Consider the following 27,901-nt stretch of genomic DNA (forward strand, 5'->3'; position numbering starts at 1 on the left):
ATCACATCTATATACATATACACATACAATATGATGCGTGTCACATATATATACGTATATACATGCAATATGGTGTGTGTGTATCACATATATATATGCATATATATGCAATATGGTGTGTGTCAAGTATATATATATATATATATACATGTGTACATGGTATATGTGTGTGTATCACATATATATTGCATATATATGCAATATGGTGTGTGTGTCTATATCACATCTATATACATATACACATACAATATGATGTGTGTCACATACATATACATATATACATACAATATGGTGTGTGTGTATATATCACATATATACACATATACACATACAATATGGTGTGTGTGTATGTATATCACATATGTAGATATATACATGCAATATGGTGTTTTTCACATATATATAATATATACATGCAATATGGTGTGTGTCACATATATATAAGTATATACATACAATATGGTGTGTGTGTCTATATCACACATATATATACATACATACATGCAATATGGTGTGTGTGTGTATCACATATATACACATATATACATACAATATGGTGTGTGTGTCACATATGTATATGTAATGTGTGTGTCTATATCACACGTGCATATACCATAGGACATCAGCGCTCCCGCGAACGTGTGTGTGCACCCGTGACGCTCCCGTGTGTCCGCCCCTCTCCCAGGACACCCCGTCCTCCGGCGCCTCTCACCTGCCCGGTACCCCCCTTTCCCTCCTTGTCTTGCAGATCGGCACCCCGTATCCCGAGGCCACCCCCAACGGCTGCAGCATGGACGTGAACATGACGCGCCCGGACAACGCCACCATCCTGATGCTGCGCGACCCGGCCATCGCGGTGGTGCTGCCGGTGGTGTACTCGCTGGTGGCGCTGGTGAGCATCCCGGGCAACCTGTTCTCGCTGTGGGTGCTCTGCCGGCACATCGGGCCCAAGACGCCGTCGGTCATCTTCATGATCAACCTGAGCGTCACGGACCTCATGCTGGCCTGCGTGCTGCCGTTCCAGATCTACTACCACTGCAACGGCAACCACTGGGTGTTCGGCGTGCTGCTCTGCAACGCCGTCACCGTGGCCTTCTACGCCAACATGTACTCGTCCATCCTCACCATGACCTGCATCAGCGTGGACCGCTTCCTGGGCGTCGTGTACCCGCTGGCGTCCGCACGGTGGCGCCGCCGCCGCTACGCGCTGGCGGCCTGCGCCGGCACGTGGCTGCTGCTGCTGGCGGCGCTGTCCCCGCTGGCGCGCACCGACCTCACCTACGCGGTGGACGCGCTGGGCATCGTCACCTTGCTTCGACGTGCTCAAGTCCAACATGCTGCCCAGCGTGGCCATGTGGGCCGCCTTCCCTCTTCACGCTCTTCGTCGTGCTCTTCCTCATCCCCTTCGTGGTCACCGTGGCCTGCTACACCGCCACCATCCTGACGCTGCTGCGCTCCGCCGACCGCCACGGCCGCGCGCAGCGGCGCCGCGCCGTCTCGCTGGCCGCCGTGGTGCTGCTCGCCTTCGTCGCCTGCTTCGCCCCCAACAACTTCGTGCTCCTGGTGCACATGGTCAGCCGCCTCTTCCTGGGCCGCAGCTACTACCACATCTACAAGCTCACGCTCTGCCTCAGCTGCCTCAACAACTGCCTGGACCCCTTCGTCTACTACTTCGCGTCCAGCGAGTTCCAGCTGCGCCTCCGCGACTACCTGGGCTACGGCCCGCTGCCCGCCGCCGACAGCCCGGACAGCCGCCACGAGAGCCTCTTCTCCGGGCGGACCCTGTCCGCGCGCTCCGTGGACGGGCAGGAGGCGCCCGAGAGGCCCAGCGTGAAACGGCAGGAGAGCGTGTTCTGAGACAGGCACCCCTCATCGCGAGTGCAGCGGGGGGCGTTGAGGGACAGCAGGGGTCTTTGGGGCCTCTTTTCGGTCACTCCGGGTGCGCTGGGATTCAGCCGGACCACGCTGGACGGGCCCCTTCTCTGCCTGCCGCCTCCCCGCCGACCGCCCCCAGCCACAGCAGGTCCTCCTGCAGTATGCGGTGCTTCCTGGCCTGACCCCTGCGATCCTTTGAGGACGGGGCGAGACCAGCGAGCACACGAGCCCGCAGCAGCCCCCCGCAGCTGTGAGGTTTTGAAAAGATGATGGACCACAGTTCCTGGAGCGCCGGGGATGCTGAGACAGCAGGTCGTCAGGGTCTGCCTGAAATAACCTCTGTGCATCACAGGGAGAAGCATAGGATAAGTTCAGGGTTCCCTCAGGGGGGTGGGGTGGGGGGTGGAGAAGAAAACATCTCTGAAGCCTGTAAGGTGACACTTGGCAGGGGCCAGTGGGGAGGGGCTCGGGGAGACCCCCAGGGCAGGGTGGCTGCAAAGCAGGTGACATCCCCCCATCAGACCTCAGAGATGCTGGTGGGATTGTGAGCCGATGTTACCGGAGCAGTTGGTCCCCCGACGTCATTGCTTGGGAATGAAAACCACACACGCGTGTGGCGGAGTGGATGGTGTCCCAACCCTGCAAATCCACGTCTGCCCGGAATATGAGTGTGACCTACAGGATCAGGGTGGCCCTAGACCCCGTGACAGGGTCCTTAAAAGACACCAAAGAGGAGAGACACGGACACAGAGGAGAAGCCACGTGGAGATGGAGGCAGAGATGGGAGGGACGTGGCCACCAGCCCAGAGATGGACGCCCAGAGCCCCCAGAAGCCGGAAGAGGCGGGGAGGACCCTCCCCTGGAGACTCTGCAGGGAGCTCAGCCCTGGGACACACAGACCTCAGACGTGTGGTCCCCAGGACTCGGGGAGGATGGATGCCTGTCTGGGGCGTTAAGCCCCTCATTTATAGAACTGTCACAGCTGCCCTAGGAGACCCCTGCAGTCTGCAATTCTGAGACTGGGCCTCTGGCCACTGGCCGGGTGGTTCTAGGGGTCGCAGTGCCTGGTGCTGGCTCCTGGGGTGGGACCTGTATAGGGCAGTCCATGCTCTTGGCGGGGAGAAAGACTCGCCTGGGGGTCCCATCCATCCCCATCCCCACCAGGGGAGGCCACACAGGGGACAGCGTCCAAGCCAGTCCGCAGTGTTTGCACAGGGCATCCATCCTCCCCGAGTCCGCAGTGTTTGCACAGGGCAGAGACCCACCGTCTGCTGCTTTCAGAATGCCGACCAGACACGCCCCCCGCCCGAGAAAGGACGTGCGCCCACGGGTGGCTGGAGAAGGGCTGGCTTCAAAGACTCGGATCGCCCCAGGATGGTGTGTGGTCCACCCGCTCTTCCCAACTGTTCCCAGAGCCAAGCCCCTAGAAAGTCAGGTCGCCAAGACAACAGTCCGGAGGCAGAAAAACCCTGACCCAGCAAGACAGTGGCGGCCACGTCCTGGGCGTGGGCTTCCAGCGTCTGACTAAAAAGCTGTGAAAAACCTCAAACCACCCTCACGGAACCGTCTTCTTGCTGAGCTGAGAACAAGCATCACCATTTGAATTCGGAGGAAGCCGGTCTAAGCAATAACACTGCCCCTCACCACCCCCACCCCCCAGCCCTCAACGGGTGTGACGTCCATCCAGCCTTTGGGTCCCAGAGAGCTCAGGTCACATTTCGTCACCATCGTCACCAACAGTTCGTTGTCCAGCCCCTCTGGGCCACCGACATCTCCCTGATTTCTGCATCCCAAGGACCCCCAGTTCCACTGAAGTTGCCCAGTATCCAACAGCATCTTCAGGGACCCGTCGGCCTTTCCGAGGGGTGCCTGTCGGATCACTGAAAATCCCAGGGCTGGATTTCCTTCTGTTTCAGCAGGTTAATAATATTGTTCTTGTTCAGTCGCTCAGTCGTGTCCGACTCTTTGCGACCCCATGGACTGCAGCACACCAGGCTTCCCTGTCCTTCACCATCTCCCGAACTCTGCTGAAACTCATGTCCATCGAGTCAGTGATGCCATCCAACCATCTCCTCCTCTGTCATCCATCCCCTTCTCCTCCCGCCTTCAATCTCCCAGCATCAAGGTCTTTCCCAAAAAGTCAGCTCTTTGCGTCAGGTGGTTAGAGTATGACATCTCTTTTCTCGAACCTGTTTTAAAACACCCACACTGAAGGCATGCGGTTTGCTGGAAATCGTCAGACGAAGACATTGATTTATTGTTTTTTCCCAGTGTCTGCTGTTTCTTTGGAAACCTGTGATCCTGCCATTTCACTGACATTCCTCAATGCTGTTAAAAAGCCTCAAGAGCAGGAATGCGTGTAAATGAAGGAACTGCATTGGAGTCCCTGAGGGGGACGGAATATGTCCGATGGAATGACTGCTTAGGGTCTCGATGCTATGTTGACAACTGCTCTTTAAATCTAGAACTTCTTCAAAATAAACCATCTTTTTTTTTTTTTCTAAGCAAGATGTTTATTTTAACCTAGCAATGAAGAGTTTATCCTAACTCCACACAGGGGTGCACATGTGCTAAGTCGCTCAGCCGTGTCTGACTCTTGGCAACCCCGTGGACTACAGCCCGCCAGGCTCCTCCGACCATTGGATTCTCCGGGCAAGAATACTGGAGTGGGTGGCCATGTCCTCCTCCAGGGGATCTTCCCAATCCAGGGATTGAACCCAGGTCTCCCACATTGCTGGCGGATTCTTTACCATCTGAACCACCAGGGAAGCCCAATATATAGCATATTCCATGATATACCATATATATATATAGGGGCTTCCCTGGGGGTGCAGTGGTAAAGAATCTGCCTGCAAGGCAAGAGACCCAGGTTCTTATATACAGTCACATGAACACAAAGATATGTATTAGTTTAAATATACATGGTATGAATTAGTCAGGGGTCATCTTGCTTCTCAGCACTGGGGGCAGGGGCTGCCCCTGGCATGTGGTGGGGGGAGAACAGAGCTGCTCCACACCCCACAGTGCACAGGACGCCCCCCATAGAGACTCGTCCAGCCCCAGACGGCGGTAGGGCAGAGACCCTGACCAGACATGACTCTTACCTACTTAATCTGTCATCTCTCATTATCTACGTATGTATCCATCCATCCGTCAGTCAGATCTGTTGGTTTCTATAGTATAAATAAATAAATAAAGTGTAGTATCCATCCATCCATCCATCCATCCATCATCTATCTATCCATTCATCCATCCATCCATCCAGTCTATCTATCCATCCATCTGTCATATCTATCTATCCATTCATCCATCCATCATATCTATGATCTATTTATCCATTCATCCATCATATCTATCATCTATTTATCTATCCATACATCATATCCACCCATCCATCATATCCATCCATCCATCCATCCATCATCCATCCATCCATATCTATCCATCCATCCATCCATCCATCATATCTATCCATCATCTATTTATCTATCCATCCATATCTATCCATCCATCCATCTTATCTATCCATCCATCCATGTATCCATCATATCTATCTATCCATCCATCCATTCATCCATATCTATCTATCTATTCATCCATCCATCTATCCATCCATCCATCATATCTATCCATCCGTCCATCACCCACCTCTCCAGCCCTGTCTAGCCGGGGCACTCAGTGAGGGGTGATTCAGTTCCCCGGTGGACAGGACGCGTGCGGACGTCCGGATTCTCACCATTAGTGGGCACCTACCGCCATCTAGTGGACACAGACCAGAGTCGCTACTGAATGCGCTGCAGCCGCCCAGGGCAGCCCCACGAAAATGCATGATCCGGCCCCGAGGGTCAGTAGTGCTTAGGCTGAGAAGGGCCTGCACCCCCAGCGCAGGCCGGGGACCTTTATCTCCACAGACCCCCACTGCACTCTGGGGACCACCATCTGCACCGACCACCGCGCCCCGAAAACCCTCATCTCCACACACCCACACTGCTTTCCCGGGAGCTCCATCTGCACAGACCACCGCGCCCCGAGACCCCCCCCATCTCCACACACCCGCACTGCATTCCGGGGACCTCATCTCCGCCCCCATCAAGCCCCGGGGACACCCGTCTCCGCACCCATCGAGCCCCTGGGACCCCCATCTCCGCCCCCATCAAGTCCTAGAGACCCCCAACTCCGCACCCATCGAGCCCCGGGGACACCCGTCTCCGCACCCATCGAGCCCCGGGGACACCCGTCTCCGCCCCCATAGAGCCCCGGGGACCCCCCACCTCCCCGCCCGCGAGCCCCGGGGACCCCCACCTTCCCCCCATCAAGCCCCGGGGACCCCCATCTCTGCCTCCCTCAAGCCACCGGGACCCTCATCTCTGCGTTCCCAAGATGCCTTGCGGGCTCTGGGCCCCGCCCCCCGCCCGAGCCTGGCAGGAATCCCCAGCTGCTGGGGGCGGGGCGAGCTGGAGGCGGGGCTTCGAGGATGGGGCGGAGCTTCGTTCTCGGGCTGCCCGGAAGCGCCGCCGGAGCCCCACCTGCCTCGGGGGAGGGCGGGGCCTTGCGCAGAGAGGCCTGGGCGTGGCTCCAACGTCCGGGGCGGGGCTTCGCTGGTGGCCGGCCTGGAGCGAGCTTTCATTGGTAGTGAGGCCGGGCCGTGGGCGGGCAGAGGCGGGGTTTCGTTGGTGGTGCGGCCTGGGCGAGGTCTTCATTGGTGGTGAGGTCCGGCCGTGGGCTGGCCTGGGGCGGAGCTTCGTTGGTGGCGAGGCTTGGGCGTGGCTCCAACGGACGGGGAGGAAGTTCACGGTGGGCAGGGGCCTGGGGCGGGCCTGTGCGGGGTGAGGCGAGGTTTCATTGGTGATGAGGCCTGGGCGTGGCTCCGGAGACCGGGCGCGGGGCCTAGAAGGGGGCGGGGCCTGGTGGGGCGGGGCCTGGGCCGCGCGCGCGCGCGCGCAGCGCGGGTCTCCCCGGCACTGGTCTCCCGGCGCCGGTCTCCGGGCGCCGGGCGCGGGCGCGTGGCGCCATGCTCCTGTGCCCGGTGATCGGGAAGCTGCAGCACAAGCGCGTGGTGTTGGCCAGCTCCTCTCCGCGCCGCCGGGAGATCCTCAGCAATGCTGTGAGCGGCCCGGGCCCAGGCTCTGGGGGGGCCGGGCCTGCGGACCCGGGCCTAGTGACCCGAGGCCTCGGGATCCCCGGCGTCGTGACCCGGGTCTCCCGGATGGACCCCAGAGTTGCGGGTCCGGGGCCTAGAAACTGGGGGTGTCTTAGTAGTTAGCGGAGGGCTTTGGCCAGTGTCCGGTGGTCGGAGACGAGTGCCCGAGGGTCCTGATGACCTAGGCTTCGTGGGCGGGGCGCGCCGGGGGAGATGACAGGGGCCTTGGTGGATCTGCAGGGCCAGTACCTAGTTATTGGGGATCGTACTGACTTGGGAGGGGGGATGTAAGAGGTGGTGGGTGTTTGCAGGCCCGGGGTCAGCAGTGGGACCGACTGACGGGGTCAAAGATGCAGGGCGTCGGGACAGAGGCCTTGTGACTGAGGGTCTGGTGAGCGAGGAAGTGGGGCGGGAATCTGCTGGGGGCCTAAGTGACTGGGTATCCGGAGTCTGCAGGACTGGGGGCTGAGGTAGGCAGAGGGTAGGCCCCTAGTGACCAGGGTCCAGATCTGTGGTCTCTGTGATCGGGGGCGGGCCAGGGTCTTCCAGCCAGGGCTCAGTGACCTGGCGATCTGCTGGCCAGGGAGTGTGGGGTTGCCGGGCCAAGGCCAGGTCTGTGTGCCTGAGCTGGATTTGTCCAGGTGTTGGTGGGGGGGTGGCGGTGGGGAAGGGGACAGAGCCACTGGACAGGGCTTGGTCTGCATGGGACAGCCCTATTTGGGCGGGGGGTGGTTTAGAGAAGCGAGGATACCAGCTAGGGGAACAGATAGAGCCAGAAATTCTTGCCTGGGTGGGGGGCGTGAGCTGGGCTGGATGGGCGGTAGGTACAGAATGAGAAGTGCTTTATGTACCTCCCAGCGAGGGTACAGAACCGTAGGCGGGGGTGTCTCATAGTGTGACCCAGGGGTTAACTGGGGATCCGGGAGGTCCACGATGGAGGTGGGGAGGGGGCTGGGGTGCAGAAAAGTAAGAGGCAGCTGGCTGCTCACAGAGGTCCCTGCGAGTGTGGGAGGGGGAGTTTGACCCTCTGTGGTCAAGACCCCATCCCCCACTCTGGAGGCAGCGGGTCTGTGACCTGCCTTCCGCAGGCACTGCCAGGTCACCTGTGTTGGGCACCAAGTCAAAGCAGCCTAGTTGTTCCCCTGCACACAGCCGCCGTATTTGTGGCTTTTTTGTGGCCTTTCCTGCAGGCGCTGTCATCTCAGTAGTTTGACTGTTGTAAGGGCGAAATGCCGGCCTTTGGGACTCTCCAGGAGCCCTTTGATCCCTCGGGGCTGCACCCCAATCAATAGCGCCCTGCTGGCCTCTGCGTGCACAGAGGTCTTCCCACCAGGGTCCCCAAGGCCCCCCCCCCACACACACACACACCAGTCACACTCACGCCGCGGCCGGGAGTCGGCCCTTGGTCAGTGTCCATAGTCAGGGAAGGGGGGCTTGGCGGGTTCCTTCAGTTCCTGCCCACCTGTCAGCGTCCTGGGGCTCCCCCCCCATACCCCTCTTCTATCCTGTTCCAGGGCCTCAGGTTCGAGGTGGTCCCGTCCAGGTTCAAGGAGAAGCTGCACAAGGCCTCATTCGCCACCCCGCAGGCGTACGCCGTGGAAACGGCCAAGCAGAAGGCCCTGGAGGTGGCCGACCGGATGTACCAGGTAAGTGCTCCTTTCCTGGGTCTCCTGCTAGCGGGGCGTCCTCAGGTTTTAATCACACCTGTTGTAAATCAGTGCCCTTCACAGCAGGCAATAGGTGTAGCTTCTCTGCGACTGAGTGTCCTTGTGTTGTGGACACGTGTAATTCATGGGATGGTATCGTTTATACAACGTTATCTGTCATTTAGCTAGTATGTAACCTGCTGTGGCAATTCATATCAGAGTGTCATTCAGGATAAAGAAGCGACCTACCTAGTCTATCACGAGGTGTTACCATGCTGTGTGCTACTGTAACTAATAAAATAGAATCATTTATGATACAGAATTCCCTGGATTCTGGATAGAATACTAGAGGAGGAAATGGCAACCCGCTCCATTATTCTTGCCTGGAGAATCCCATGGACACAGGAGCCTGGCAGGCTACAGTCCATGGGGTCTCGAAGAGTGGGACACGACTGAGTGACTTCACTTTCACTTTTCACTTTCTTGCATTGGAGAAGGAAGTGGCAACCCACTCCAGTGTTCTTGCCTGGAGAATCCCAGGGATAGGGAAGCCTGGTGGGCTCCCGTCTGTGGGGTCGCACAGAGTCGGACACGACTGAAGTGACTTAGCAGCAGCAGCAGCATGAAAGTGTGAAGTGTTATTTGCTCAGTCATTTCCGACTCTGCTTTGTGACCCCATGGAATGTAGCCCACCAGGCTCCTCTGTCCATGGGATTTTCTAGGCAAGAATACTACAGTGGGTTGCCATTTCCTCCTCCAGGGGATCATCCCGACCCAGGGATCGAACCCAGGTCTCCTGCATTGCAAGCAGGTTCTTTGCCATCTGAGCCACCTGGGAAGTCATAATTATATATAGTAATATATAACTGGGGCCCCCATGGTGGCTCAGTGGTAAAGAATCCACACACTAATGCTGGAGATGCAGGTTCGATCCCTGGGTGGGAAACATCCCTTGGAGAAGGAGATGGCAACCCACTCCAGTACTCTTGCCTGGAGAATCCCATGGACAGAGGAGCCTGGCGGGCTACAGTCCACGGGGTCACAAAGAGTCAGACACGACTGAGTGACTCACTTTCACTGTCTCCCTTGATCGTTGTCTTGAGGACACTCCAGTCTCGCTTTCTAAAGCAAGACTGGATCCATAAATAAGCTGTGATGCTGTGTGCCGTGCGTCGTGATGTGAAAATGTTTAAGACATACAGGCTCGTCCCGCCTAAAGCCGAGTCTGCGTTTCTTGCAGAAGGACCTGCGGGCCCCAGACGTGGTCATCGGAGCCGACACCATCGTGGTGAGTCTGCTTTCCGGCTTTCCGTGTCACTGGCGACTGAAATCCAGGCCTCGGGAAGGCAGGTTCTTTCTGTAAGACCTGGGGGAGAATCCACCCCAGGCTTCTCTCTCTCTCCTGGCTACTGATGCTTTTTTTGCAAATTCCTGGGCATCCCTGGGCTGGTGGCCGCCTCCCTCCCGTCTCTGCCTCCGTCTCCATGCGGCTTCTGCTCTGTCTTTCCTGTTACGAGAACACCATCCATCATGGATTAGGACGCACCTGGCTCCAGTATGACCTCCTCGTAAATTTTGTTACATCTGCAAAGATCCTAGTATCAATAATGTCCTGTTCACAGGGCTGGGGGGGTCGGGACCTAGGGAAAGGAACCTCCCCAAGATAGGGGTTTTGGCCGCCGAGAGTCAGGCTTTTGGATGGGTCATCACAGTGATCCGTAGAGCAGCTCTGTTTCGCTGGTCATGGCCGTCTGTCTGAGACCCTGGCTGGCCTGATGGTGAGCATTGACCACGGATGCTGGGCCTCGTTGCTGAGGTGTTCATGGCAGCAGTGTCCCTGGATGTGTGTGTCGACGGACGATGGATGGGTAGATAGATGGATGGATGGTTGGGTTGATGGATGGATGGATGATGGATGGGTGGGTGGAAGGGTGAATGGATGGGTGGGTGGGTGGATGGATGGATGGGTAGATGGTTGGATGGATGGGTGGATAATGGATGGATGGATAGATGGATAGAAGATGCATGGATGGATGGATGGGTAGATGGTTGGATGGATAGATGGATGGACTGATGGATAGATGGCTGGATGGATAAATGATGGGTGGATGGGTGGATGGATGATGGATGGATAGATGGATGGATGGTTGAGTTGATGGGTGGATAGCTGGGTTGATGGAAGGATAAATTGGTGGATGGTTGATGCATGGGTGGATGGATGGATGGTTGGGTAGATGGTTGGATGGATAGATGGATGGATGGATAGTTGGGTAGATGGTTGGATGGAAAAATGGATGGTTGGATGGATGATGAATAGATGATGGATTGATGATAGATGGGTGGGTGGATGGGTGGATGGATGATGGGTAGAAGGTTGGATGGATAGATGGATGGATGATGCATGGATGGATGGTTGGGTTAACTGGTTGGATGGATAAATGGATGAGTGGATGGATGATGGATGGATGGATGGTTGATGGATGGGTGGATGGATGATGGATGAATGGGTGGATGATTGTGTAGATGGTTGGATGGATAGATGGGTAGATAATGGATGGATGGATAGAAGATGCATGGATGGATGGTTGGGTAGATGGTTGGATGGATTGACGGGTGGTTGGCTAGATGGATGGGTGGATGGATAAATGGATGGATGGATGGATGATGGATGGAAGGATAAATTGGTGGATGGTTGATGGATGGGTGGATGGATGGTTGGGTAGATGGTTGGATAGATAGATGGATGGATGGATGGATGGTTGGATAATGGATGGATGGATAGATGGATAGATGGATGGATAATTGGGTAGATGCTTAGATGGATAAATGGATGGTTGGATGGATGATGAATAGATGATGGATTGATGATAGATAGATGGGTTGATGGAAGGATGAGTGGATGGATGGGTGGATGGATGATGGTTGGATGGATAGATGGGTGGATAATGGATGGATGGATAGATGGATAGAAGATGCATGGATGGGTGGTTGGGTAGATGGTTGGATGGATTGATGGATGGTTGGCTAGATAGATGGTTGGATGGATAAATGGATGGGTGGATGGATAAAGGGATGGGTGGATGGATGATGGATGGATGGATAGATGATGCATGGATGGGTAGATGCTTGGATGAATAGAATGATAGGTGGATGGATGGATAAGCAGCACGGGGGTCCATCCACACAGTGGAATATGACGCAGTCATGAAAAGGAGGGAAGCCCCGACACAGGCTACGTGGATGGACCTCGAACACACAGTGCTCATTGAGAGAAGCTGGACGCAGAAGGGTAGATATTACTGTATTTGTATGAAATATCCAGAATAGGGAAGTCCACTGAGGAAGGAATCAGATCAGCAGTTGTCAGGGGCTAGGGAACGAGGTGGGGAGAGCAGCTTGTGGGGAGGGGTGTTCCAGATGAAAGACTTTGGGAACTCTCACCCAACAGTGGAAACGTACCACACGGTTTCATTTAACATGATGAGTGTCACATTATATGAATCTCGCCTAAATTAAAAAAAAATACATGAGTCTAAAACGGTGGACGGCACAGCTGGCTCAGAGCAGCTCGGGGAGCAGAAGCAACTCTCTCCATGGCGTTTCTCTCGCAGGCGGTCGGGGGGCTGATCCTGGAGAAGCCGGTGGACAAGCAAGACGCCTACCGCATGCTGTCGAGGTGGGTGGGTCCCAGCGGTCCTCCAGGGACGCGTGGGACAGAGGCTGGGCCGTGTGCCATCTGTCCACTCACCATCAGCATCTGCTCATCAGCCGTCTGTCCACCCCCCATCACCCATCATGTCCCCGTGTCTGCCACGGGCATCATGTCCGCTGTCTCCCATAGACGCCCCTCCTGGTTCAGGTCAGAGGACCAGGCCGTGCCCTTGAACCGACCTCGACTCTTAACAGGGCTCCGACTCCCCACACCACCCCGCCACATTCAGGGTCTCCTCCTGGCTCAGTCATGCTGAGTGTCCACTCCCAGGACCACACAGGGATCCAGGAAAGGGGTGGCCTAGAGTGGCCGGGATCCGGGTCCTCTGTGCGGTGCCGGCCACTCCCATCAGGGTCCACGTGGTCCTGTGTTTTGTCCTGTGAGGTGGCCTGACCACCCCCCCAGCCCCTCTCTGAGCGCAGTGACCAGTCTCGCAGGGAAGCTTCACAGTCCCCCCTGGGATGATTTCCTCAGTGATTGCGCAGCCCGGGTGATAGGAGGGTGGGGCTGGTGGGCAGGGGGCACCCTGGATTCCAGAGATACTCCGGACAGTCACACGTCCGGCCCGGCCGTGTCTTGCAGGCTCAGTGGGAAGGAGCACAGCGTGTTCACGGGCGTGGCCATCGTCCACTGCTACACCAAAGGTACCTGGACGGCCCGCATCCCCCACCTCCCCTGGGAGTCAGGGCCACCGTGGGAGCAGCCGGGGCTCCTCGGTGGAGGACCCGGGCGCCCTGGGGCATCCCTGTCTTTGCTACCACCCGGGCCCGCCCTCCCACCTGGCCTGGGAACGTTGGGGTCCCACGTGGAAATATGGGGGTTCATCGTGAGCATCCAGTAGACCCCGTGTAGGGTGTGGGGGACAGTCCGCCTTGTCCAACACGACCCACCCGGAGCCTGCCTTTGAGCTCTCTGGTCTGAACGGTGAAGTTTGGCTCCCGTTGGCGGGCATTAAGACATACCATGATGAAAAGGGTTTTTTTTTTTTTTAAAGCACAAAAAGCCTGAAGAATAACTTTTAAAGCTTCTTAAAAGAGATTTGAGCCCCAGGAAGGACCCTGTCATGGGGTTTAGGGTGTCCTCATCCAGGAGGAACCTTATCTCGGACCCTTCACTTCATCACGTCTGCAGAGACCCTATTTCCATATAAGTCCTATTCTGAGGTTCTAGGTGGGTGTGAAGTTTAAGGAGCACCATGGAGCCTGCTGGGGGCTTCCCAGGTGGCTCAGTGGTAAAGAACCCACCTGGCAATGCAGGAGACACAAGAGACGGGATTTCGATCCCTGGGTCAGGAAGATGCCCTGGAGAAGGGAATGGCAACCCACTCCAGTGTTCTTGCTTGGAGAATCCCATGGACGGAGGAGCCTGGAGAGCTACAGTCCGTGGGGTTGGAAAGAGTCGGACACGACTGAGCAACTAACACTTTTACTTCACTTTCTGTTTTATTCTCTCTTTGTTTCCCTTGTCTACAGTGGAGAATCCTTTATGCCCCATTAATGATCGTGTGTGTATTTGTGTGTGTGTATGAATCGCATGCAAAGCTCAGGCTTTGTTGCTGTTCAGTCGCTCAGTCGTGTCTGACTCTTTGCGACCCCACGGACTGCAGCACGCCAGGCCTCCCTATCCATCACCAACTCCCGGAATTTGCTCAAACTCATGTCCATCGAGTCAGTGATGCCCTCCAACCATCTCATCCTCTGTCATCCCCTTCTCCTCCCACCTTCAATCTTTCCCAGCATCAGGGTCTTTCCCAGTGAGTCAGTTCATCTCAACAGGTGGCCAGAGCACTGGAGCTTCAGCTTCAGCATCAGGCTTGCCTCCTCCTGGGCTCACACGGTTAGACCCGCAGGCCCCCACGGGCATCGGCTGCGTCCCCTCACCACACTGCACACTTCCTTGCAGATGGTCAGCTGGACACTGAGGTGTCCGAGTTCTATGAGGAGACCACGGTGAAGTTCTCGGAGCTGTCAGAGGAGATGCTGTGGGAGTACATCGACAGCGGGGAGCCCATGTGAGTCTCTGTCTGCAGCCGCGGTGCTGAACCCAGTCTGTCCGGAGCCACGGTGCTGAACCCAGTCTCTGTCTGGAACCGTGGTGCTGAATGCCCGCTGTGGGCAGGAGACAGGCCGGGGCTGAGCCCGCACTGGGGGCCTGTGCCCGCCACGTGCCCAGGGGTCCAGGGCAGGGCAGCGTGCTTAGGAAGGATGGAAAGATACCTTACCCCGCCCCTGTCCCTACAGCACTGCTGTCTCCACAGCAAAGGGCACCCATATGGGTCGGGCGGGTCAGGCAGATGCTGCCATGGGGCTGGTCTCCCCACCCAGTATCAGTGATAGTCGCTCAGCCGTGTCCGACTCTCTGTGACCCCGTGGACTGTAGCCCAGCACGCTCCTCTGTCCATGGGATTCTCCGGGCAAGAATACTGGAGTGGGCTGCCAGACCCTTCTCCAGGATATCTTCCCAACCCAGGGATCAAACCCGTGTCTCCTGCGTTGCAGGCAGATTCTTCACCACTAGCGCCACCTGGGAAACCCTGTGCGGTTTTGGGGGAACCCACCCCTCCACCCGCCCCATATCCCAGCTCCCGCCGTTCTGTGCACCCTGGTCTTTTGGGGGAACCCACCCCTCCACCCGCCCCATATCCCAGCTCCCGCCGTTCTGTGCAGCCTGGTCTTTTGGGGGAACCCACCCCTCCACCTGCCCCATATCCCAGCTCCCGCCGTTCTGTGCAGCCTGGTCTGTTGAGGGGGGTTGCTGGTTAGAGTTGACAAGGGCTGGGGGCTCAGTCAGTATGGACGGAAAAGGATGGGCCCCTTTTCCCCTGCAAGGAGGTCTCAGCAGAGCTTCCTGGGAAAACCCGGGCTGTGGACCCCTTCGAGGAGTCCTCCTCTTGAGGCTCCGGTCAGAGACATGTGGGAAAACCCCATTGGGGGGCCCCAGTCTCTTGTGGGCAAAGCTCACCCCCTCAGGAGACCCAGGCCTGGTGTGGGGGCAGGTGTCCCCTCGCGCATCCCCAGAAGCCACTGTGGAGCCTTCATCCCGTCCTGGGGGTGGGACCGAGGGATGCTCCTGGGGGCTGGTCCTGGAGCCGGCCACCCCCCCGGCACACGGCCGCCCAGGGCCAGCCAGGTGTGCGCACCCAGCAAAGCTCAGCATCGCCATGTCCATCTATTTCCTCCTTCCCGCCGCGCTATGGTCCTGCACGCCGCGCAGGGACAAGGCCGGCGGCTACGGGATCCAGGCGCTGGGTGGGATGCTGGTGGAGTACGTGCGCGGCGACTTCCTAAACGTGGTGGGCTTCCCGCTGAACCGCTTCTGCAAGGAGCTGGCGCACCTGTACCACGGACCCCGTGCCCACGGCGCCCCACGGCAGGTCCGGCACGACTCCATCCCGGCTGTCGACACATTCGAGGATCTCAGCGACGCAGAGGGAGGCGGCTCTGACCCTGCTCGGGCCAAGGAGGGCCTGGAGCCGTGTGGGGTGCAGCCGCAGGCTCCCCGCCCCCGGGAGGCGGATCTGAATGGGGTGACGGACAGCCAGCCCCCGCTCCCCGTGGGCCTCCTGGAGCTGATGGACGGCTTCAAAGCATCCAAGGTACGTCTGTGCCTTCGCGATCAGGTGACCCCCAGCACGGGGGGCGCTTCAGACCATCACACACCCCCCACCCCAGCCCTGGGGACCAGACGTCTGAGGTCAAGGGGTCCCAGGGCTGAGCTTCCTGCAGAGGCTCCAGGGGAGGGTCCTTCCCGCCTCTTCCAGCTTCTGGGGGTTCCAGGCATCCGTCCCTGGGCTGGTGGCCGCCTCCCTCCCGTCTCTACGTGGCTTCTCTGTGTCCATGTCTCTCCTCTTCCGTGTCTTATAAGGACCCTGTCCCTAGGGTTTAGGGCCACCCCCATCCAGGAGGGCGTCATCTCAGACCCTTCACTCTGTCACGCCTACGAAGACATTGTATTTGCACAGAAGGCCTTGCTCGCATATTCTGGGGGTCAGGACGTGAACGTCATCGTTCCTGAAGACTGGCAGGGCGGGGGCGGGGTCCGTGTGGGTGTCCGAGGGTGACGGGGCTCACACCACCCTGTGCCCCACGTCTGGGGAAGGTTCCTTTGTTAGGCGAGCCGCGGGGAGGTTAGGCTGTCCCGTGAGGTGTGTGGTGAGCGGTGGAGAGTCTGTGCCCTGCAGAGAGCGCCCAAGTGCACACACAGCCTGCCCTCAAGGTCCCAGGGTTTGTGGCCTCGACGTGGGCACCGTGGGGAGCTACCACACAGCCCTTGACCGAAGCACGTTGGGTTTTCTCTGCCGAGAGAGCTTTTCTGCGTAACCCTCACTGACGTGTTCTTCCCTGGAGCAAACGTTGTGCAAGCTGGAGCCCAAACCCAGCTCCCCCTGCAGAAGAAGGGGCCCTGATGGGCGCGGCGATTCTGACAGTCCCGGGCCCCCTGCCCCCGCCTCGCCGCCGTGGGGGTCACGAGCGATCGGTCACTCGCATCGTAGCCTGACTGCGGCCCTCCGTCACGGTCAGGCCCTGCTCACGGCTTGCAAGCTCCAAGTGTTCGATGTGCTGAAAGAGCGAGGCCCCCTGGCGGCCGCGGACGTCGCCCGCGAAATCGACGCCTCGGTGGGCGGCACCGCGCGCCTGCTTGACGTCTGTGCGGCCCTGGGCTTGCTGGACAAGTCGGACAGAGGTGAGGGGGCGTCCCGGGTGTCGTCGCGGCAGCTCCGCAGGCGGGGCCCGGCCGCCAGCTGACGGTGGCTCCTGAGCAGAGATGGGCAGACCGGCCGGCCCTGTGTCCCGGACGCGGGGCGGCTCCCAGAGGGCGGGGAGCTGCGGGGTGGGGGTGAGGGGGCAGAGGAAACGGGTGTGTGTGTGTGTGTGTGTCAGAGTGTGTGTGTGTGTGTGTGTGTGTGTGATGTTAGGAGAAAACAGCTGTGTGTGTATGTCAGAGAGAGATGTTTAGGAGGAAACAGTTCTGTGTCTTTCTGTGTATTTGATGTTTAGGAGGAAAGGTGTGTGTGTGTGATGTTAGGAGGAAACAGATGTGTGTGTGATGTTTAGGAGAAAAGATATGTGTGTGTGTGCGTGTGTGTGGTGTTTAGGAAGAAACAGCTGTGTGTGTGATTAGGAGGAAACAGGTATGTGTGTCTGTGTGTGATGTTTACGAGGAAACGTGTGTGTGTGTGAGAGAGATGTTTAGGAGGAAACAGCTCTGTGTGTGTGTGTGTGTGTGTGTGTGTGTGTGTGATGTTTAGTTGGAAAGCCGTCTGTGTTTTGTGTGTGATGTTTAGGAGGAAACAGGTGTGTGTGTGTGATGTTAGGAAACAGGTGTGTGTGTGTGAGAGAGAGATGTTTAGGAAGAAATGTGTGTGTGTGTGTGATGTTAGGAGGAAAGAGGTGTCTGTGTATGTCAGAGAGAGATGTTTAGGAGGAAACAGTTTTGTGTCTTTCTGTGTATTTGATGTTTAGGAGGAAAGGTGTGTGTGTGTGATGTTAGGAGGAAACAGGTGTGTGTGTGATGTTTAGGAGAAAAGATGTGTGCGTGTGTGTGGTGTTTAGGAAGAAACAGCTGTGTGTGTGATTAGGAGGAAACAGGTGTGTGTGTGTGATGTTTATGAGGAAACGTGTGTGTGTGTGAGAGAAAGATGTTTAGGAGGAAACAGCTCTGTGTGTGTGTGTGTGTGTGTGTGTGTGTGTGTGTGATGTTTAGTTGGAAAGCCGTCTGTGTTGTGTGTGTGATGTTTAGGAGGAAACAGGTGTGTGTGTGATGTTAGTAAACAGGTGTATGTGTGTGAGAGATGTTTAGGAAGAAACGTGTGTATGTGTGTGATGTTAGGAGGAAAGAGGTGTGTGTGTCTCTGTGTGATGTTTAGGAGGAAACGTGTGTATGTGTGTGAGAAACAGATGTTTAGGAGGAAACAGGTGTGTGTGTGGATGTTTAGGAGGAACTAGGAGGGGGTGTGTGTGTGTGTGTGTGTGTGTGATGTTCAAGAGAGAGACTTCCTTACGGACTCAGAGGGGCTGTATCAGCCAGGGTTCCCCAAGGAAACAACTCCTAGGGTGTGTGCGTGTGCACAGCGAACATACCTGTGTACTTACTTATCTGTTCAGGTAGGCAGCCAGGTGAGGTGAATGCCTAGAGAGTGATTCATAGTAGAATGATGCTCAGATCGGTGGATGGATGGATGGTGGATACATAGATGATTCATGGATGAGCAAACAGATAACAGACAGATGCTGCTTGCTAAGGCGCCTCAGTCGTGGCCAGCTTTTTTGCGACCCCGTGGACTGTAGCCCACCAGGCTCCTCTGTCCGTGGGATTCTCCAGGCAAGAATACTGTAAGATGCCCTTCTCCAGGGGATCTTCACCACCCAGGGATCGAACTTGTGTCTTCTGTGTCTCCTGCATTGGCCACAAGATTCCTTTACTGCTGAGACCCCTGGGAAGCCCAATAGATAGATGGGTGGATGGATAAATGATAAATTGCTTGGTTGATTCATAGGTGAATGTAATAGGCCTGTAAATAGATAAGTAGATGGATGAATAGATGGTTGATAGAAAGGTCACCAGACAGATAGCTGATGAATAAATAGAGAACAGACAGACGGATAAACAGAAAATAGGGTAAGTGGATGGACAGATGACAGAAAGGTGATGAATACAGGCTGATGGGTGGACAGGTGGATAAACAGATAGTAGATAAATTGATAGATCAATAGATAAAAACTGATGACAGAGATGATAGCTAGATAGGTAGATGGATAAAGGGAAAAGGGAAAGTGAAGTCGCTCAGTCGAGTCCGACTGTTTGCGACCCCGTGGACTGTAGCTTACCAGGCTCCTCCGTCCATGGGATTCTCCAGGCAAGAGTACTGGAGTGGGCTGCCCTTTCCTTCTCCAGGGTAGATAGATAAACGATGGATAAATAGGTGATAGGTGGGGGGATTGATGGATAGGCAACAGGCATGTCGATGGGTAAACGATAGATGAGCTGAGATGACAAGTGAGAGGTAAATAGACTTATCACACAGATGACAGCTGGGAAGCAAACAGGTAGATGACACATACACAGATTGACAGATAGATGGTTAACAGATGAGAGAGAGATGGAGGCGACTGACACATATAAACAGACAGGTGGATACATAGAAGGGCTTCCCAGGTGGCTCCATGGTAAAGAACCTGCCTGCCAGTGCAAGAGACGTGGGTTCGGTCCCTGAGTCAGGAGGATCCCCTGGAGGAGGAAATGGCAACCCACTCCAGTATTCTTCCCGGGAGAATGCCATGGACAGAGGAGCCTGGCGGGCTGCAGTCTACGTGGTCGCAGAGTCGGGCGTGTGCGAGGGCATCACGCTGTCAGCCGGACGATGCTTGCACTACCACCACAGGGACCCTGAGCAGTGGCTCCCTCCGTCCCTCTGATGTCCCGGGAGCCCTGACAGGGGTCCCACGATGCTCCTTCCTTTCAGGTTACAGCAACACGGAGATGGCCAGCCTGCACCTGGCGTCGGACGGCGAGCAGTCTCTCCACGGCCTGGCCGCCTACCACGACGGGCCCGTCTGGGGCGCCTTCACGCACCTGGGCCGGGCTGTGCGAGAGGGGGCAGCGTGGACCCCAGAGCCCCTGCCGCAGGTACCCCAGAATCTGACGCTGCTTCTCACGTGCCATCTCTGCCGCTGACGGACTGGCCACGGCCCCGAAAGCATCCCAGACCCGGGGACCATCAGAACCCATTATCCCGGCGGGAGGCTGCGGATGTGGGCTCTTAGGGACGGCGTGGGGGGCAGCTGGCCGCCCACAGCTCCCGAAGAGGGTGTCTCCACGAAGGGGCTGCCGCAAGCCAGTGCCCCCTGTTTCCTATGTGAGGTTAGATTGTGTAGAGACTGTGCCTTCTGAGCTCAGAGTCTGCAAATCCCTCCCTGCCCTGCTTCCTGGCTCCCGACCCTCCAGAGAGAGCCCTGGGGGGTGTTCAGTGGGTCTGAGGATGGGGGGACTTCCCTGGTGGCTCAGCTGGTGAAGAAGCCGCCTGCAATGCAAGAGACCTGGGTTTGATCCCTGGGTTGCGCAGATCCCCTGGATGAGGAAACGGCAACCCACTCCAGTATTCTGGCCTGGAGCACTGCATGGGCTGTACAGTCCATGGGGTTGCAGAGAGTCGGACACGACCGAGCAAGTTGCTTTCCTGGTGTCTCAGATGGTACAGCGTCTGCCTGCAATGCGGGAGACCTGGGTTCAATCCCTGGGTCAGGAAAATCCCCTGGAGGAGGGCATAGCAACCCACTCCACTGTTCTGGCCTGGAGAATCCCATGGACTATAAGTCCATGGGTCACAAAGAGCTGGACAAGACTCAGGAACTCTCAGCTTTTCACTTAGAAACGAAAGACATTTATTCCCTGTGGTTGTAGAAGCTGGACGTCTGAGATCCTGGCAAGGGTGGGTTTAGTGTCCAGTGAGGACGCAGTTCCTGGCTCCTCGATAGATGTCTTCTTGCCCTCCCCTGCCTCCCTCGCTGTGTCCCCCAGACCCCTCCCCACCTAGTCTGCCCCCATCCTGCCTACCAAGCCCCCCTTGCTTAGTCGCTCAGTCGTGTCTGACTGTTTGCGACCCCATGGACTGTAGCCCACCAGGCTCCTCTGTCCATGGGATTCTCCAGGCAAGAGTGCTGGAGTGGGTTGCCATCTCCTCCAGGGGATCTTCCCGACGCAGAGGTGGAGCCCAGGTCTCCTGCACGGCACATGGACTCTTTACCGTCTGACCCACCAGGGAAGCCCACAAAGCCCCCTGCCCTCAAGAGATGCCATGCAAAACGTCATCCCGGGTACCCACCGCCTGGGCCCCTGGTGGGTCTCTCCTGAGATCCTGTTCCGTTTCAGGCCCCCCACAAGTGGAGCACGGAGGCGACCCTGCAGTTCATGAGGGCCTCGCACGGCCTCAGCAAGCTGACCGCCCAGCACGTGGCCACGGCCTTTGACCTGTCCCCTTTCACCTCCGCCTGCCACCTGGGAGGTACATCCCTCTGCCTGACAGGAGTCAGGGGCAAACGGCTGCGAGCGCTCCTTCTCTTGTTGGAAGCTGCAGGGGCCTTACCTGCAGATAGGCTCACCCAGTGGCTCAGATGGGAAAGAATCCGCCTGCAAGGCAGGACACCCAAGTTTAATCCCTAGGTCAGGAAGATCTCCTCGAGAAGGGAATGGCAACCCGCTCCAGTATTCTTGCCTGGAGAATCCCCAGGGACAGAGGAGCCTGGCGGGGCTACAAGTCCACAGGGTTGCGGAATTGGACATGACTGAGCGACTAACACACAATACCTACTAATAAGACTTGGAAAATGGGTTTATCTCTACAAACCACCCAAGGATCTAAATGTATCCAGGGTGGATGTGGGGCTTGGGGTGATATTCCCAAGTGCTCAGAGGTCCCAGGGATGGCTCAGTCCTATCAGCTCCTTCCTGGGGGCTGCCAAGCAGAGGAGGGGACCATGGAACCTGTCTGCTGCCATCTATCGAGGTCTAATTATGCCACACACACACACCCTCTATTCCTCCCAGCAAGTCCTTCCCCCAGGACATTGGACGGAGGAGGAGCAGATGCCTTCCCAAGCGGTGTAGTGGGATTGGGGTCCTGGGAGGGCTCCTGAGCTGCCAGCTTGCATTTTCCCATCCTCTGCAGAGCTTTCCTCCAGGTGGCCCAGAGTGGCTGCTGTGGCACCAGCCATCACATCTGCATTCCCGCAACAGAACAGAGAAGGAAAGAGTATAACTCTCTAGAACTCTGCTCTAGGATCCCCCGTGGCTCTCTCTCCGCCCTGCTCACCTGGCTTGGGCCAGCGCTTGGTCCAGCACCACTCTCCAAGGCCCTGAGTGTGAGACAGCAGAGATCTCCCCACTGGCTGACCTCCTGTGAGGGCACAGGCTCAGGTCATGTCTGAGAATGCTGATTTGGTCCTGCCAGAGCTGCACCTCTGGAGACAGGCCAGGATGGTCCAGAGCCCTCGTTTCTTCCCACAGGTTGCACGGGCGCCCTGGCCCACAAGCTTGTCCAGGAGTACCCGCATCTGCAGGTGACCATCTTTGCCCTCCCAGAGGTCATCAAGCTTGCCGGGGACTTTGAGACCAACGCACGGCCGTCAGAGCGGGTCCACTTTGTGCCAGGTCAGTGCGGCGTCCTTGTGTGCCAGCTGTCCCTCTTTGGGCGCCCTTATTTATCTCCTGTATGGGGTGAGTGTGCCGCAGTGGTAAGGAGCCAGCCTGCCAAAGCAAGAGATGTGGGTTCGGTCCCTGGGTCGGGAAGATCCCCTGGAGGAGGAAATGGCACCTGTCCAGTATTCTTCTCTGGGAAATCCAACAGACAGAGGAGTTTGCTGGGCTACAGCCCATAGGGTGTCAGAGAGCTGGATGCGACTGAGCACATGTATACAGCCTGTGTGTCTTTATGTCTGCATTTCTGTCTCGTATCTGAGTGTGTATTGTGTGTGTCTGAGTGCACATGCCTGTGAGTGTGTGCACGTGTGTCTGTGTGCACGCATATGTGGTCTGTGTGTGTGTTTGTGTGTCTAAATATGTATGTCTGTGTGTCTATATGTGTACTTCTCTGTGTGTCTTTGTGTCTGTGTGTGTGTGTGTCTGTGTGTTTCTGTGTCTGTGTGTGTAAAGTGAAAAAGTGTTAGCTGTTCATTCTTGGCTTCCCCATGGACTGCAGCCCGCCACGCTCCTCTGTCCATGGGATTCCCCAGGCAAGGAGACTGGAGGGGGTTGCCGTGCCCTCCTCCAGGGGGCCTTCTCGACCCAGGGACTGAACCCAGGTCTCCTGCACTGGGGGTGGATTCCTTCCTGTCTGGGCCACCAGGGTGTTGTGTGTGCGGGTGTGTATGTGTACATATGCATGCTTCCGCGTGTGTGTGTGTCAGTGTGTGTATCTGTCTGTGGTCTGTGTACATCTATCTTTCTGTGTGTCGGTGCATCTGTATGTGTGTGTAGCTGTGTGTCTATGTATAATTCTGCCTGTGTGTAGCTGTGTCTGTATAGCTGTGTGTATAGCTGTGTGTGTCTGTGTGTAGCTGTGGCTGTGTGTGGCTGTGTGTAGTGTAGCTGTGGCTGTGTGTGGCTGTGTGTAGTTTGTGTGTGTGTTACATCTGTGTGTCTGTGTCACTGTGTGTCTGTGTGTAGCTGTGTGTGGCTGTGTGTGTCTGTGTGTAGCTGTGTCTGTGTTACATCTGTGTGTCACTGTGTAGTTGTGTGTCTGTCACTGTGTGTGTGTGTGTGTGGCTGTGTGTCTGTCACTGTGTGTGTGTGTGTGTGGCTGTGTGTCTGTCACTGTGTGTGTCTGTGTGTGTCTGTGTGTCTGTCACTGTGTGTGTCTGTGTGTAGCTGTGTGCCTGTCACTGTGTGTGTCTGTGTGTGGCTGTGTGTCTGTCACTGTGTGTGTCTGTGTGTAGCTGTGTGTCTGTCACTGTGTGTGTCTGTGTGTCTGTCACTGTGTGTGTCTGTGTGTGTCTGTGTGTCTGTCACTGTGTAGCTGTGTGCCTGTCACTGTGTGTGTCTATGTGTGGCTGTGTGTCTGTCACTGTGTGTGTCTGTGTGTAGCTGTGTGTCTGTCACTGTGTGTGTCTGTGTGTCTGTCACTGTGTGTAGCTGTGTCTGTGTTACATCTGTGTGTCACTGTGTAGTTGTGTGTCTGTCACTCTGTGTGTCTGTGTGTGGCTGTGTGTCTGTCACTGTGTGTGTCTGTGTGTGGCTGTGTGCCTGTCACTGTGTGTGTCTGTGTGTGGCTGTGTGTCTGTCACTGTGTGTGTCTGTGTGTGGCTGTGTGTCTGTCACTGTGTGTGTCTGTGTGTGTCTGTGTGTCTGTCACTGTGTAGCTGTGTGCCTGTCACTGTGTGTGTCTGTGTGTGGCTGTGTGTCTGTCACTGTGTGTGTCTGTGTGTGTCTGTGTGTCTGTCACTGTGTAGCTGTGTGCCTGTCACTGTGTGTGTCTGTGTGTGGCTGTGTGTCTGTCACTGTGTGTATCTGTGTGTGGCTGTGTGTCTGTCACTGTGTGTGTCTGTGTGTGGCTGTGTGTCTGTCACTGCGTGTGTCTGTGTGTCTGTCACTGTGTGTAGCTGTGTCTGTGTTACATCTGTGTGTCACTGTGTAGTTGTGTGTCTGTCACTGTGTGTGTCTGTGTGTGGCTGTGTGTCTGTCACTGTGTGTGTCTGTGTGTGGCTGTGTGTCTGTCACTGTGTGTGTCTGTGTGTGTCTGTGTGTCTGTCACTGTGTAGCTGTGTGCCTGTCACTGTGTGTGTCTGTGTGTGGCTGTGTGTCTGTCACTGTGTGTGTCTGTGTGTGGCTGTGTGTCTGTCACTGTGTGTGTCTGTGTGTGTCTGTGTGTCTGTCACTGTGTAGCTGTGTGCCTGTCACTGTGTGTGTCTGTGTGTGGCTGTGTGTCTGTCACTGTGTGTGTCTGTGTGTGTCTGTGTGTCTGTCACTGTGTAGCTGTGTGCCTGTCACTGTGTGTGTCTGTGTGTGGCTGTGTGTCTGTCACTGTGTGTGTCTGTGTGTAGCTGTGTGTCTGTCACTGTGTGTGTCTGTGTGTCTGTCACTGTGTGTGTCTGTGTGTGTCTGTGTGTCTGTCACTGTGTAGCTGTGTGCCTGTCACTGTGTGTGTCTGTGTGTGGCTGTGTGTCTGTCACTGTGTGTGTCTGTGTGTGGCTGTGTGTCTGTCACTGTGTGTGTCTGTGTGTGGCTGTGTGTCTGTCACTGTGTGTGTCTGTGTGTGGCTGTGTGTCTGTCACTGTGTGTGTCTGTGTGTGTCTGTGTGTCTGTCACTGTGTAGCTGTGTGCCTGTCACTGTGTGTGTCTGTCACTGTGTAGCTGTGTGCCTGTCACTGTGTGTGTCTGTGTGTGGCTGTGTGTCTGTCACTGTGTGTGTCTGTGTGTGGCTGTGTGTCTGTCACTGTGTGTGTCTGTGTGTGGCTGTGTGTCTGTCACTGTGTGTGTCTGTGTGTGGCTGTGTGTCTGTCACTGTGTGTGTCTGTGTGTAGCTGTGTGTCTGTCACTGTGTGTGTCTGTGTGTCTGTCACTGTGTGTGTCTGTGTGTGTCTGTGTGTCTGTCACTGTGTAGCTGTGTGCCTGTCACTGTGTGTGGCTGTGTGTCTGTCACTGTGTGTGTCTGTGTGTGGCTGTGTGTCTGTCACTGTGTGTGTCTGTGTGTGGCTGTGTGTCTGTCACTGTGTGTGTCTGTGTGTGGCTGTGTGTCTGTCACTGTGTGTGTCTGTGTGTGGCTGTGTGCCTGTCACTGTGTGTGTCTGTGTGTGGCTGTGTGTCTGTCACTGTGTGTGTCTGTGTGTAGCTGTGTGTCTGTCACTGTGTGTGTCTGTGTGTCTGTCACTGTGTGTAGCTGTGTCTGTGTTACATCTGTGTGTCACTGTGTAGTTGTGTGCCTGTCACTGTGTGTGTCTGTGTGTGGCTGTGTGCCTGTCACTGTGTGTGTCTGTGTGTGGCTGTGTGTCTGTCACTGTGTGTGTCTGTGTGTGGCTGTGTGTCTGTCACTGTGTGTGTCTGTGTGTAGCTGTGTGTCTGTCACTGTGTGTGTCTGTGTGTCTGTCACTGTGTGTAGCTGTGTCTGTGTTACATCTGTGTGTCACTGTGTAGTTGTGTGCCTGTCACTGTGTGTGTCTGTGTGTGGCTGTGTGCCTGTCACTGTGTGTGTCTGTGTGTGGCTGTGTGTCTGTCACTGTGTGTGTCTGTGTGTGGCTGTGTGTCTGTCACTGTGTGTGTCTGTGTGTGGCTGTGTGTCTGTCACTGTGTGTGTCTGTGTGTAGCTGTGTGTCTGTCACTGCGTGTGTCTGTGTGTGTCTGTGTGTCTGTCACTGTGTGTAGCTGTGTGTGTGTAGCTGTGTGTCTGTGTGTGTCTGTGTGTAGCTGTGTGTGTGTTACATCTATATGTAGGACGCGGGCTGCAGAAGCGGTCCCTGTGGCCTCCACGCCTCCACCCCTTCTGTGTTTAACCCAGGTGACCTTTCCAGCGACAGCCTCCCGCCCGCAGACCTGTACATTGTCTGCAGCCTCCTGCACGACTGGCCGGACGACCGACTCCACGGGCTCCTGAGCCGGGTCTCCGGCTGCTGCAAACCAGGTGAGACCCTGGACTTGCCTTTTCTTCCTGCACTTGCCTTTCTTCACACTTAAAGACAATTTCCCATCCAAAAAAGAAAGAAAGAAACCGAATGAGTGTTACAAAGTCAGCCTCCCCACCCGTCCAGCCCACAGTCCGGTGCCCACTTTACCGTCTGCCCGGGACATAGCTGATTCCCAGTTGTCGGTCATTCATTTCTCAGCTTTCCAGCTGCAGTATGCGTATGGGGGTCTCATGGGCTCCCCCTGGTGGCTCAGATGGTAAAGAATCTGCCTGCAATACGGGAGATCTAGGTTGGATCCCTGGGTTGGGAAGATCCCCTGGAGAAGGGAAAGGCTACCCACTCCAGTATTCCTGCCTGGAGAATGCCATGGACAGAGGAGCCTGGCGGGCTACAGTCCACGGGGTCGCAGAGTCGGACATGACTGAGGGACTGAGCACAGCGGGCATTGCAGAGGCTGCGGCTCTGGGCCTGCAGACAGAATTCCTCCCACCTTCCCCACAGGGAAGTCCTCCCGCGGGGAGCCCCGGGGGCACCCGCAGGCTGGGTCCTGGGACGCCTGCCCATCCCTTCCCCTTATCTCTGTGTCTGTCTCCCCAGGCGCTGGCCTCCTGCTGGCCGAACTGGCGCCCGCGGAGGAGGAGGATGCCAGCGGGGCGGCACGGAGGCCCCCTGGGCTGCGGGCCCTGGGGGTGGGGCGGCCCCCCCGGAACCCCGGGCAGTACCAGCGCCTCCTGCAGCGGCTCGGCTTCCAGGACGTGCAGGCGGCGTGCGCGGCAGGCCTGCTGCACGTGGTCCTGGGGACCCGGGCCCCACCCTGAGGGTCGCCCTGCCCCGAGGGTCACAGCGCGAGCCTGGCCGGGTTGATTCCCAGAGAAGAGGGGTCTCGCCGGACAACGATTATTAAAGGAGACTGAAAGCAGGCAGTCTCCGCGCGTCTGTAGGGGGCGCCCTGGACCCAGGAGACACGACCTCTAACCCGGGAGGGGAAGGCTATGCGGTCTGGGAATGCTTGGTGGGGGAGCGTCGCGGGGACTCGGAGAGGGGCCTGGGGCGCCCCAGGGCTGGAGGCAACCGACAGAGGGGACCCCCGGGAAAGCCAGGGGGTGCGGTCCTCCCCCTCGAGGGCAGCTGGTGGCAGCCAGGCTGGGCCCCCAGTGAGAACAAGTGACGTGCAAAGCCAGCCCCGGGAGCGCATGGGGGGCGCGGCCCCTCATGACACCAGGTTCCCTAGAAGAAACCTTCCCTTCTATCCAGAGGGGTCTGAACACCAGCCCGCGGGGAGGCGGGTACCCGAGCTCCCCACCCCACCCCAAGAGTCCTTGCAGCAGTGCGCCTAATGCAGGCGGGACTCAGCGGTCCCACACCCACGAGCAGGCCCGAGAGCCAAGGACACGCCCGAGCGAGACCCCCCAGGTGG

General features: G+C 56.7%; 2 protein-coding genes across 2 annotated transcripts; both read left to right on the forward strand.

Moving 5' to 3' along the window:
* Positions 1 to 431: 431 nt before the first annotated feature.
* On the forward strand, positions 432 to 4,404 carry LOC112444479 (P2Y purinoceptor 8-like). The gene is given in 3 exon segments (XM_024985944.2): positions 432 to 1,309; positions 1,311 to 1,367; positions 1,369 to 4,404. Coding segments are annotated over 3 exon segments (1,065 nt in total). The 5' UTR covers positions 432 to 790; the 3' UTR covers positions 1,858 to 4,404.
* Positions 4,405 to 6,852: 2,448 nt separating this feature from the next.
* Positions 6,853 to 27,403, forward strand: ASMTL (acetylserotonin O-methyltransferase like). Its single transcript, NM_001035058.1, is given in 13 exon segments — positions 6,853 to 6,979; positions 8,530 to 8,661; positions 9,902 to 9,949; positions 12,273 to 12,337; positions 12,956 to 13,017; positions 14,276 to 14,384; positions 15,587 to 15,968; positions 16,894 to 17,056; positions 19,836 to 19,999; positions 21,242 to 21,374; positions 22,376 to 22,519; positions 26,358 to 26,480; positions 27,082 to 27,403. Coding segments are annotated over 13 exon segments (1,839 nt in total). The 5' UTR covers positions 6,853 to 6,886; the 3' UTR covers positions 27,303 to 27,403.
* The last annotated feature ends 498 nt before the right edge of the window (positions 27,404 to 27,901 follow it).

Source organism: Bos taurus, chromosome 26 (assembly GCF_002263795.3).
Source record: "Bos taurus isolate L1 Dominette 01449 registration number 42190680 breed Hereford chromosome 26, ARS-UCD2.0, whole genome shotgun sequence".
NCBI lineage: Eukaryota > Metazoa > Chordata > Mammalia > Artiodactyla > Bovidae > Bos > Bos taurus.